This window comes from Silurus aristotelis, assembly GCF_946808225.1.
Source record: "Silurus aristotelis genome assembly, chromosome: 17".
NCBI classification, from domain to species: domain Eukaryota; kingdom Metazoa; phylum Chordata; class Actinopteri; order Siluriformes; family Siluridae; genus Silurus; species Silurus aristotelis.
Window position 1 is genome coordinate 15,391,413 of NC_139590.1, and position 12,748 is coordinate 15,404,160.

The 12,748-nt window shown below is 37.8% G+C and overlaps 1 protein-coding gene across 7 annotated transcripts in view; it reads right to left on the bottom strand.

Moving 5' to 3' along the window:
* bahcc1a (BAH domain and coiled-coil containing 1a) overlaps positions 1–12,317 on the bottom strand; it is a 77,072-nt gene extending 64,755 nt beyond the window's left edge. For 6 of the 7 annotated variants that reach the window (XM_083565730.1, XM_083565728.1, XM_083565729.1 and 3 more), the window contains exons 1-2: positions 11,995–12,317; positions 9,232–9,565 (exon numbers count right to left, since the gene is read on the bottom strand). In XM_083565730.1, coding sequence (XP_083421856.1) covers positions 9,232–9,403 — 172 coding nt within the window. In that variant the 5' untranslated portion in view covers positions 9,404–9,565; positions 11,995–12,317. Of the gene's footprint in view, positions 1–1,996; positions 2,113–9,231; positions 9,566–11,994 lie in introns of those variants that run through there. The other variant, XM_083565732.1, reaches the window with a different exon arrangement.
* Between the last annotated feature and the right edge of the window lie 431 nt (positions 12,318–12,748).

The following is a 12,748-nucleotide window of genomic DNA, read 5'->3' on the forward strand; positions in this document are numbered from 1 at the left end:
ACTGATCAGGATTACTGAAGATCTGGAGCCTGTCCCAGGAACGCAGGAACACTAGATACAAGGTAGGGTAATGTACAGCCAGATGAGATGCTGGCTCAAAATGCAAACACACACTCATAACTAGGGGCATATCGATCAATAGATTGATAGTACATCTACAATCATGTTTTTGGACAGTATAAGGAAACCGAAGAAAAACCACGGGGAAACAGGGAGAATGTGAAAATCCACTACACAGAATATAGCCAGAAAACCAGGGACCCCACAATATTAAATTCTTATATTACTGGTGTTATTATTATTATTATTATTATTATTATTATTATTTTAGTTGTTTGTATAATGTTGAAAGTTGGTGTGCAGGGACCTGAGAAAACCCTCAGGGGCAGCAGAGCAGTCAGTCAAAGCAGATGAAAAAAAAATCAGTGCTGCACCTGTTAGGTCCCAGAGGCTGTATCCACTGTGGGGGTAAGGAGGTTTCCAGTGTTAATGCTCCGCCCCATTATCATCACACTTCCTCCACAATTTCCATGGAGAGAAAACAGGGTCTGTATCTGAACAACCCTCTCCTCTACAGCCCTTTTCGAGAATCCAATAATAAAACTAAAATTAAAAACACATAATCAGCCTTTTGTGTGTCGGGCATCAATAACACTTAACAGATGTCACGTGCGATGTGGGCACACAGGTAGCCTCCGGGAGAGGAAGACAGTCAGACACACAGCAAGAGCGGTTTATTTTAAAACCATTACGAATCAAAACTCAAGGGTGTTATGGCAAGATGGCTTTTCAAACAATGCATCACACAAAAGGAAACGACCAGAACTGTGCACGCCTGAACATTGCCAATTGAAAACTCGATTCCCAGAATCCTTCACTGACACAAGTGCCTCTCTGATACTCATTTCATTTGGGGGGGGGGGGGGAAATCACCACAGTCTGCTGGTAGAGTATATACAAATTTATATAACTATCTATAACCATGATTCCACCAAAAATTTGCAAAAATATTAACAATGGGCCTTAAATTTCCAACATTGATGAGATTGAAGGATTGCTAATTAGTCTCATCCTGTACAAAAAAAGCATACAAGGATTGTGCTGTGCCTGTTTGTATCTACAGCCGAGTATAAATTATGTATGGAATGAGACACTTGTTAGAGGAAAATAATCAATTACAGGGAGGTGCAGTGCAACCCGATGCAATGCAAAGTCAATTATTTTCCGGGACATCCTGAAGGCTTTTATTCCTCTTACACCACAGCTATTTGGCAATGTTATAGACTGTCCTCAAGGCAAGGTAGTTCCTGTTATGGCATACGTTAGAGTGGCTATAAACTGTCGCCCTGTCATCAGCCTTTTGAAGTTAATAAGACAAAAAGAAATACAGCTTGTCATGTTACTGAGAAACCATAAAGGTCAAAGCCCTCCATCTTGAAAAAAATTCAAATTTCATCTCTACCTCTGTTACAAAGTGCTGACACTGAAGAAATGTTGACCATATCAATGAATATGCACATTTTAAATCCCCCCATGTTAAGTCTCTGGGTGATCGGTTGCTATAGAAACAGCAATGCATTAATACAGGCTAAAAATCTTAAAGTCAAAACTATTGTCTAAGCCATGTTATTATATAAAATGTATTACCACCAACATAAATCCTAAATATTAATAAAAGTGACACAAGCTAATGTAAAAAAAAAAAAACTCACAAGAAAGTGGAAAGGTATATCATGTTCATTAGTACTTGCCATAAAAAAAACCTTTTATCCTCATGTTAATTCAAGTTCTTGGTGATGTTCGAGGGTGTTTATCTTCTACTAAAGATCTTAGGGAGACTCACAAAAAAGTTGTGTAAGTCCATTTTCGTAATTTTTTTCAGTCAGACAGATTTCCTAATGGCTTTTTTTTTTATTAAAGGCTCCACATTTCAAATTAGTTAAAGTACCAAAATATTTCAACATAAAAGAATATACATGCAATCAGTCGCACTTACAAAAGGAGATGGGAGAAAGAATTTGCTTATATCAGCAAGAAACATTTTCATTCAATCAGTTGATTCTTGACTTGCTGGAAAGAGACTTCAGGTTGGAGTTGTTCGCTGGCTTTCTTATAAGATAAAACAGTAAACGGTAGTCCTTTATAATGCTTGCGTAAAAAAAAAAAATAATAAATAAAAAAAAAGGTATGAACAGCATTGCATAACTTCGCATGTGCTTTCTGACGGGAAATGTTCCTTTAAATGTGAATTTAATTTTTTTTTTTTCTTTTTTTTTTTTTTTCAATGACTCAGCATCGACTCACCCTGAGGGCAATGAATCACCTTTCATGCCAGATGTGATTCCTTAAATATAAAATATATGAAATATATTCCACCGTAAAAGAAACACCATAAATCTACATAAAAGTGATAATTCTGTCAAAATATTCTGGAATTAAACAAAGTATAATAAAGATATGTTTGGAAGAATATGTTCATTTAATTATACTGTATAAATTGGCACTTATATAATGTCTAATAATCTTTGTATTGTTTTGTTGATTGGTTTAGTCGCAGCTTTTGCCATCGCGTCTTAGCAAAGGAGTAAACATCGTGTGTTTATTTTCACTTATTTGCACTAGAATATACAAAGGCTTGTACATGATCATGGTTTCATAAATGGGATTTTGTTTTTGTATGTCTTAAAATCCGGGCAGAATTTTATGCATAATGCCTCAGGTTGTTTCGTTATTACAGTATTTATAATTGAATGAATGAATGAAAAGTTGGTGGAAAAGAAAAAAGGAAGGAAGGAAGGAAGGAAGGAAGGAAGGAAGGAAGGAAGGAAGGAAGGAAGGAATAAGAGAGAGAGAGAGAGAGAGAGAGAGAGAGAGAGAGAGAGAGAGAGAGAGAGAGATAGATAGGATAGATAGGATAGATAGATAGATAGATAGATAGATAGATAGATAGATAGATGGTAACCTTGGTATCTTTCACTCCCCATCTCTCTCTCTCTCTCTCTCTCTCTCTCTCTCTCTCTCTCTCTCTCTCTCTCTCTCTCTCTCTCTGCTTACTCAGCTGAAGTGTAAAAATAGACAGTGGCGTTTTGAAATGAAAGACTAGCAATGCGATACAGGAAGGTGTTGCCCGGCCTGCTCGTCTCCTTTGTGTTTGACCTGCCTGGCCCGCAATGTGGGAAGGGTGAGGCATGCTGCTTCACTGTAGGGCACTTGGCACATCTCTTGAGCACACATATGCATCAACACCTCTCACACACCCAAGACATATTCTCACCCCCGATGATGCCGTTCACCGCTGACACAATCAACAAATAAACCTTGACCTTAATAGACAGAGAGACGTGTCATCTATGAGTAGATTCCTGAACAAACAACCGCAACATTGTTGAAACTATATAACTATATATAAGATTTTGGACCACCAGCAAAAACACTAAAGCAGAGGGCTTTAAAAAAAAAAAAAAAAAAGCGGCACCATTTCTACATGCTATACTGGATATTACATGAGGGTGCGTCATCAAACATTTGCAAACATGGACACTAGCATCATTATCCAACCTGTCACAATTATCTGCTCTTCAAATATCCCTGCCAGCCCAGATCTCATGCCAAAAACATTGAGTGTGAACATGTTTTTTGTTGGTTTTTTTCCCCCCCAAATGGCACAAATGTGCTGAACAAATGGGCAGGAATGAGCATGCACGTCACTCAAAAGACCTTTGAAGAATGAATCAGAAAACCTAGCTTTAATGTCCATACATTTAAAGAATTTCAAAAAAGTGTGGTGTGCTGTTGTAGGGAAATAATCTCTAACCTACCACCAATAAAACCAAAAGCTGATTTTCTTCCCATAACGGCACAATATGAGAAAGTTTAATCCCTCTTATATGACGGCAACTTGTTAATGACGACTTTTTTTATTTATTAAAGAACCACCATTACTTTTCATACATTAGCCATTTCTATGTTTAACGTTATGGAGTGTCTGCCGATTAAGTTTATATAACATTATAACAGTGGAGAAGCAGTCATTCCCTCAACAGCCTCGTCAACCTTCTACAAGAGTACTGACAATGGAGACTCCTTTTAAAATTGTCAAAAATAAACATCTCCTAACAGTTGCTGCTATAGAGACAATAAAGCATTAAAACCACTGCATCTGAATTCAGACAGTGAATCAACACATTATGACTAATCAAATTAGAACATTCACAACGCTACAGTAAAACAGTGTTTAATTGTGTGTTTGTTCCCCATAATCCAGAAAAATATAGACCAGAAAACAGTCAAAGAAATTAGAAAGAGGTGTTAAAAAGCAAAAACTGTCCAGTGAGCTGGTAAAAAAAAGCATTTTCTTCAGACACATCCACACGTGTTATGCTGTGAATAATGACATCACACGTGCAGCACAGAATGTCAAATATTCCAAAAGGTTTTCAAAGTGGAGAAGACAACATTAGAAGGAATAAAATGTACCAGGCAAAACAGAATTTCAACAATGATCTATTTTAATAATCTCCTTAAGGCCAATAGTGGTCCATCCAAACAAATCCACAAGTAAACTGCCCAGTAGCTGGACTATGATAAGCATACAACCCAATATTTTGAGTTTTTATTTAGTTGTGGTCTTGTACCACAAAGTCTATTTCCTGGAGTGCTTGTTCACAAGGCTAGATCTGAAAATACTGACTGATTAAGACAGCATTTAGAGAACCCTGATGGTAGAAGCACAATGCCTCAATGTCCTCAAAAATGCCTCAATAACGACAAGAAGTAACTAGCATTATACTCGCCGGCTGATCTTTGCTAGATTTCATTTATTCCTAGCTACTTTAGCAATTAAGGCAGAGTACCGCTTTTAAGGATAGTTTAGAAGTGACAGAGGTGTCACTCCACACATTTTATGGCATGTCAATGCAACAACAACAAACAAGTTCTCTAACTAAGCTAGAGAGACAACCGGTCATAAACAGGACACACTCTTTCCCAACTCTGCCAAACACCTGTGCTAAGCCTTTGAAGAGCGGCTCTCGCATACCGCTTTCCTCTTGGGACATTGCAGCAATCAGCCATTCAATAAAAACAAAAAAAAAATGCACAGTAAAGGTATTTATTATATTTCACCAACAAAACATACATAATAATTTGCAGGGGAAGCAGGCGGACCACAAGGCTGCTCGGATATCCAGGCAGGATGCAGAAAGCGGTGGAGCGATAGGGACATCTTACCTCAGATACAATAAAAGAGGATGGAGGGTGGGTGTTTTTTATCTTTAAAGAACACCCCATAAAAAAAGAAAAAAACACGTACGCACAACTTTACAACAATGGCCCAGGGGTTAAAGGGAGATGGCAGGAAATGGCTCTGGCTTTCCTAATAATGAAGCAGACTTCCCTGATGAAAGGTGTGTGCATGCGAGTCTGTTAGATCAGTAGGAACAAGCTTGCTTACACAGGTCCTCTAATGACGTAAACTGATTAGCAGCCATGTACCGCAATTAGGTGCAGCACAGCACATTATTTAAGGAAAAACCTCTGATCAATAATCATAACTTCAACCTGCTAAGTGGATTAAAATCTATAATTGAGGCTTGTTGTAACAAAGATGCTGTGTGCTTGTGACGTCTCTCCCCCCCCCCCCCCCCCCCCCCCCTAAAGATGTCCATGAGCATGAGATCAGACGGATTCATCATTTTTAAGAACATAAAAGAAAGTTTTTGGTGCTCATTAAAATCCAGATTCCTCTGTTAAAACATGCCCATTTACATGCATATATGAGCACACAGACGCACGCACCGCCCACCTACCCCCCAGGCGGCATCCCTCACATGGATGAAATGTCAGATGGCATGCTGCTGCAGGTAGATAATGGCTATTATATGCAGCCTGATATTTATGAGGAACTGTCAGGGAATCTCAGCAAGCCGTCGCTCCATCTGCAAGCGGCACAGCCTGCTGGGCGAGGCATGTTTCGCCAAGAGGAACGACAAAAATACCGCAGCTGGGAGAAGTGAAAGCTAGCCGCTTCCCCCAGAAACAAGCTGTTATTTCATAATTCTATGAGGCGACGGCGGCGTGGTAAAGACATTCTGCCAGAGGAGCCTCTGTCTATACAACTTTGATATTTAGGGAATTGGGGTTTCTATAAGCAATCCTGAAATATGTGGTGTCTTCATTTTTTTTTTTTCATCTGTACCAGTGGGTGTGTTGTGTTAACTGACTGGATTGGGATGGATTGGGACAGAAACACTTCAGTCAGCAAACATGCAAGAGAAATAAAAAATATCCGCCTCTACCACGAGCACCGCCGATGGCCAGCATTTAGAAAAGAACTGCTCTGAGTGATCACACGGCTTACATGACTTGATGATTTAGACGTGGTTGAAATTCTACAGTGGCCATTCAATTATATATAAGCTAAAGGGCATGGTGCTCGTAATTTACAAGTCACTGAACAATTTGTGCCATTTTATCTCCACATTTCTGCATGTTGGTTTAAAAAAAAAAAAAGACAATTTGGAAAATCCGAGCTTTAATTTGACATCTGTAGTGGGCAAACTCTAATGGAATGACAGCTTTTTCTTTTTTTTTTTCAGTCTATTCATTTTGACATTGGAAAATTGGCAACTCGGATTTTATTTGGCATAACTTATTCATAGCTCAAATCTAGCATCGATTCTAGTTCTAGGGGTGTTTTTTTCCACTGGAGTACCACTGGTGTGTCGCAAAACACAAGGATCAAAGCCGGTGTCAGTGCAAATCATCAAGTCATGAATAAAAAAATTTCAATAGATCCGAAACACAAGCAACAGTGTGAGCATGGATCAGGAGAAGAACCCTCCAGCATGACGTTCGAGAGTTCAAGGGCAAAACCTTAGAGATGAGCTGAAACTACAGTGGTACACACCAAAGGAGAACGAGAAATTCATTCAAGCAGGAATAGAGTGAACACCAGTCAAGAGATACTGGTCACAAAGTTCTGATTGAAAAAAAAGATCTGAACATGACAATATTTGCTAAAGCTTTGGGTTGTATGTCCAATATATTTTAATCCTCTCTCTCTCTCTCTCTCTCTCTCTCTCTCTCTCTCTCTCTCTCTCTCTCTCCCTCTATCAATATATATGCATGCATACATATATTGTTAATACCAATAAATATGAAAATACCCTTGAAATAATGCTGACATTGTGCAATTCAACCTCACTGTTTTTTCCACTTTTCAGATCCAATTTGCTAGAAACACAACTGCATCAGCAAAATCTGTAACGCTGACCAATTACGTACTGCCTGAGTTATAGAGTCATAGCCATTTTTTCATCCTCAAGAACAATACCTTATTTATTTCACTCTATGAATTCAGAGGACATGTGAAGTAAGGTTTGTGTGTGTGTGTGTGTGTGTGTGTGTGTGTGTGTGTGTGTGTGTGTGTGTGTGTGTGTGTGTGTGTGTGTGGTGGCACTGGCCATGGGAGACATAAAAAAGAGACAACACATACTTTTGGTGACATACCTGTACCCTTTAGCTAGCATTAGTCTAAATGCTTGCTGTCTCAACATCTAGAAGAACAAAGACAAGTGACTCAATCGATAAATATCCCTGTGTGTTTGTGTGTATCCAATGCTTTTGGTGCTAAGGAGGGTTTTTTTTTTTTTTTTTTTTTTTTACAAATATAGATAAAAATTTCTGTGTGCTTGTAAATGTGTGCAGGGATTATAATAATAATATTATTATTAATAATAATAACAATAACAACATGAAAATAAGGGTTTTTTTCTTTTTAGTAATGTGCAAAATGTATCTGCATAAACCATTCATGTATTCAAAATGCTTGGCGTGTAACATTCATAAGGTAATGATGTTTCTAGGATATGAATATCTTACCCACATTCATCTTTTTCTTTTATATTTATTGAATAATCTGCACGATTATATCCGAAACCTCACTAAACATGCATTTAACAGCGTGTTGAATTTTTACCTATTTAGCTATTCTGCTATTTTTTACCCTGCTACTTACACATCTTTGATCTATCTAAAATAAACTTACAATTTATTTTTTTTATAAATAAGAAATGCTCATGCATTAATTGGTAATGGATAAATCATAAATAATAGGCCGCCTGTTCTTTTTATAAAGGGTCATATAACCATAAAAACAATTTCCATTTCCTGAACGAAACATGACACATCAACACACCTGATTAGCATGTTCAAACTACATCCGTCTGAAATATAAAAACGGTTCTCTTTAAAATTTGCCCGTCATAAACTGGTGACCATATAGGACGGTAAATTTCACTGGGTTGCTACATCAATACGGCACAAGCAAATCAGTTTACTTTAACCAAAAGCGATAATTCCTCCTGTGTGAGACAATAGAAAGTTGTACTGGACGCATACAATGAGACTGAACATCTGACAGACTCCATGGCAGCTTCAGAAACATTCCCTTCTAAAATGTCTTATTGTTTTTATTTTACTAGAATAATACAATGCTAAATATGCAATAAAGACTTTCTGTCATTGCAGACCTCAAGTGATGAACCGAAAATGTCACACTATGGATTTGATTTGTGATTGTACCAATAGCAAATAAATAAGTAGGTAGGTAAATAAATAAGCTAATAAATAAATAATCTTCAGTTTAATTATTACTAACAAAATTTTTGATATAATTTATTCTATATTTAGGCAGGAAAGAGCCATTAAGATACATTATCTCTTCTTCCAGGGAGCTTCCAGGACAACAGCAAAAAAACTTGCACACACACCAAAAATAAATAAATATCTAAAAATGTATAAATAGATAATATTTTGCACATATTCAATAATAAAAACATCTGTACAACTATGCCTAGATGTATAGTCTGTGTGTGTGTGTGTGTGTGTGTGTGTGTGTGTGTGTGTGTGTGTGTGTGTGTGTGTATATATATATATATATATATATATATATATATATATATATATATAACCTATTTTTATAAACTATGTCATATATATCACATGTTCTCTGTCTCTTGTCTACATTTTTATTGAATTTAAAAGCATATTCCTGAATTGTATCTCCGGCCTGCACCACACAAAGCATGTCTGAATGCTGCACAGCTCCTGCATTATATAATAACATCTGGATTTGGATCACACACACACGCGCACTGATGAACACACCAGGTTCGTCGGTATCTTGTGTGTAATGCACGCTAAAGGTTGGCGAGCGGAAAGGGAACAGACCTGAGTGTGTGGCCATGGGCAGATGAGAAGGGTAATATTTGCCAGGCGGGAAGGCAGCGGCGTGCTGCACGGAGCTGTGGCCGCTCGACGTGATCCGCGAGGCGGCGCGGTGAACCAAAGCGCCCCGCTCAGACAGGAGGTGCGCCGGAGCGCCGAAATCCCGGCTCTCCATAACCGCTGCGTTGCGCCTTTATAATCCAAATATTCCGGCGGCGTAGACCACAGCGATTAAACCAAAGCCATATATTTTATAATCCCTCTCGATGGGCGTCGGTGTTGCTTTCAGAGGAAGTCTCGCCTCTCCGACTGGCGGCGCGGCTCCCGATCATGTTTTCTGCAAGAGGGGGAAAAAAAATCATAAATTAATTATTAATTTTAAAGGAATAAAGGATATTTGACTGGCGTGCAGATCGGGTACCGGATGCCAGACGATTGTATTGTTAATTTGTGTATATATTACATATCTATGCATCTATATATATATATATATATATATATATCTATATATATATATATATATATATATATATATATATATATATATTTATTTATTTATTTATTTATTTATATATACAAAAAATATTATATATAAATTGTTAATAATATACATAGTAATATAAAACACACACGACATGATGGAGCAATAATTATTTTATAAACCTACAGACACACACACACACACACCACACAGTATGCAAAAGCTGCTCAACGCTTCCTAAGCTATATAGTCAATCTTGGATTTGAATGTTCATTGTTATTTAAAACGCACACGCACATATAAAAATGATGCGTTACAACTTTTCATAGCGATACAATTCATTCAAAAGTCCACTGAAAACACAAATACATTCGGAGCTTTTGCATGTGGTGGGAGTCGCAGCCAGATCTCGAACCTTGACGTGGTGCATGACGGGATTTTGGTTTGGTACATGGTGGGGTTCGAGAATGCAAACTAGAATAAAATGACCAAAAAAAAAAAAAGGGAAAAAAATGGCGTTTCATAAATCATCAATCACGTTCATCTTCTCATCAAGGCCATTTTGCTCGGACATAAAATGATGATTAATTGGGTTGTAATTGGGCTCGAATGAAACCTCGACCCACTGCAAAGGATTTACTGAGAAATCTGTCTGATCGATGCGTGTAAAACGGCCCCAATCGCCACGCGACAGTCTACAGGGCCTGGGAAGTAGGCAAGAATCTGTATGAACGCGCGCGCGTGCGCGTGTGGGTGAGAAAGCAAAATCGAGAGAAACGACACTTTTCTGTCCTTGTTTCTGAATCCCTACACACATCCAGAATCTGCTGGGGAAAAGTGCCAGAACGTGCTATTGTTTTTTGTTTGTTTGTTTGATCATTCAGAATGTACCTAAATAAGCAGATGTCCAGTCCACACCAGGAGATTCAACAAGAAGGCATTAAAAAAAATCTTATTTTATTGTCATAATCTCTACATGAGGCATTTTAAACATTGCTGTAGGATACAGAGTGAATGCAGATGATGTACTTTGTGTGTTGTATATAATAATTTCAGGAGAACACTGTCTGTTCGAGCCTGAGTCTACTGAAAATGGAGCTGCCTTTGTCTCGCTGCAGTGTGTCAGCCATTAACATCAGCACCAAGCACAAATCCCCCCAACAAACACACCAGCCCTCGCCTTCAATCACCCCAACAAACACGACACAATCCTGCGTCTTTATATTTTATACACACAATACCGAGAGCACGGATTCTTTACTGATATGGCAACGAAGGAAGCCGTTTGGTCCCTTATAACAACGGCTCGTGCGAAAGGCGTTATTTCTTTTATATATAAATAATTTTCCTTAAAAAAAACAAAAAAAACAGGAATAAACCAACATCACATTTTAGTATTTTTATTTCTGAGATTTTAGGTTGCAGTAAGACAAATGGAGTGCTGGGAATCAAACGTGACGGCGTGTAAAGGTGTGATCACGAAGCCCCGAGAAGAGCGAGCGAGCGCCCGCGGAAACGCTGTCCGGGTGGAAGCGCGCGCACTCCGGATACTGAGCGAACAAGGTTCCGCTCTGGAGTGCGGCCTCACCCCGAGAAGGAGCGTGGCTTCCAGATGAAAACACACAACGCGAACGGCTAAATCGCGAACAAAAACAAATCCGATTGTTCAGAAAAGGCAAAAAATATATATTTATATGATAATAATAATTATCATAATTGACGTCACAGATTAAAGTAGGCCGAGTTACATCCAGGTTTAGGTCAATAAATATGTAACGGATAAAATGCATTGCGACAAAAATGATCCGGAATCGCAAAAAATAATCTAGATAATGTATTGCTCAAATTCTTTAAGGTTTATTTCCTTTTTTGTTTATTTTTTTTCCTTTTGCAAATCGTTTTCGATTACATTGAAATGCAAATAATAATAAAAAAATCATAGTAATAATACAAATGTAGCCTTGAAAATATCACACTAGGTCTGCAATGTATTATAAAAGATTTCAGGCGGTATTTCCACCAAAACTGGAGCTTTTGGGGTTACAATTACATTGGGGTTATTTTGTATGAGACGTTACATGAATATTAACATTTTTCATCTGCTACATTTAAAATCCCGTGTTATATGCGGAATCGTTTGTTTTTCAACAATCTGAATTTATTTTTAATTATAATAATTATCATTGTCCTAAATATTAGATTACAATGGATATTTTTTCTTTTTAAAAAATATGCATTTGCTATCGGCTTATGTAAATAAAAAAATAGATAAACAGGTTACTTACTGGTTTGTTAAATCCGTGCATGACAATAAATACAATTAATTAGAAGTAGAGAGAACAAAAATGTAGATCAAGAAAGTTGCTGATCATATTTCAAAAATCACATTTCAAAGGTAATCCTCGTATTCCGCCCGAGCGCGTGTATGTGCGTGTATATACGTGTGTGTGTGTGTGTGTGTGTGTATTGTAGCGTCTCGATCTGCCAAAGCGCCGGTGCAGGCCGCTGAGTTCAGACCCGAGTCTCCGAACGGCGATCCTCTTTCCCAGCGCAGCTCGTGCCTCGCAACCCACGGAGAGTAAACACACTCTCCTATTGGTCCAAGCCTTGTGTGTCAATGAGCTCGTGCGGCTTTCCGAGACACTCTCGAGACGCTGATTGGTCTAAATCACTCACCAATGGAAGAACAGGATGCAGAAAGCACAGGGACACGGCGCTAAATTCAAGATGAACACAGAGCAGTAGGTTATACTATAAACACTTTAATACTAAAGGCTTTGTTTCCCTCAACCAAACATTTATTCATACACTGTACAGTAAAACCCTGAAGATGAACTCAGAGCAGCAATGAAACACACAATTTATGATTTATTATAATGTCACCTTTTGGTATTTTTTTATTTTATTTTTATTTTTTTTACTTTTTTGAGATATTATTAAAATCTTAAAATGAGACGTGCAATACAAATATATATTAATACAATTGTCATGATAATTTGTTACATTTATTCATCACAAACTGTTAATAAATTAATAACT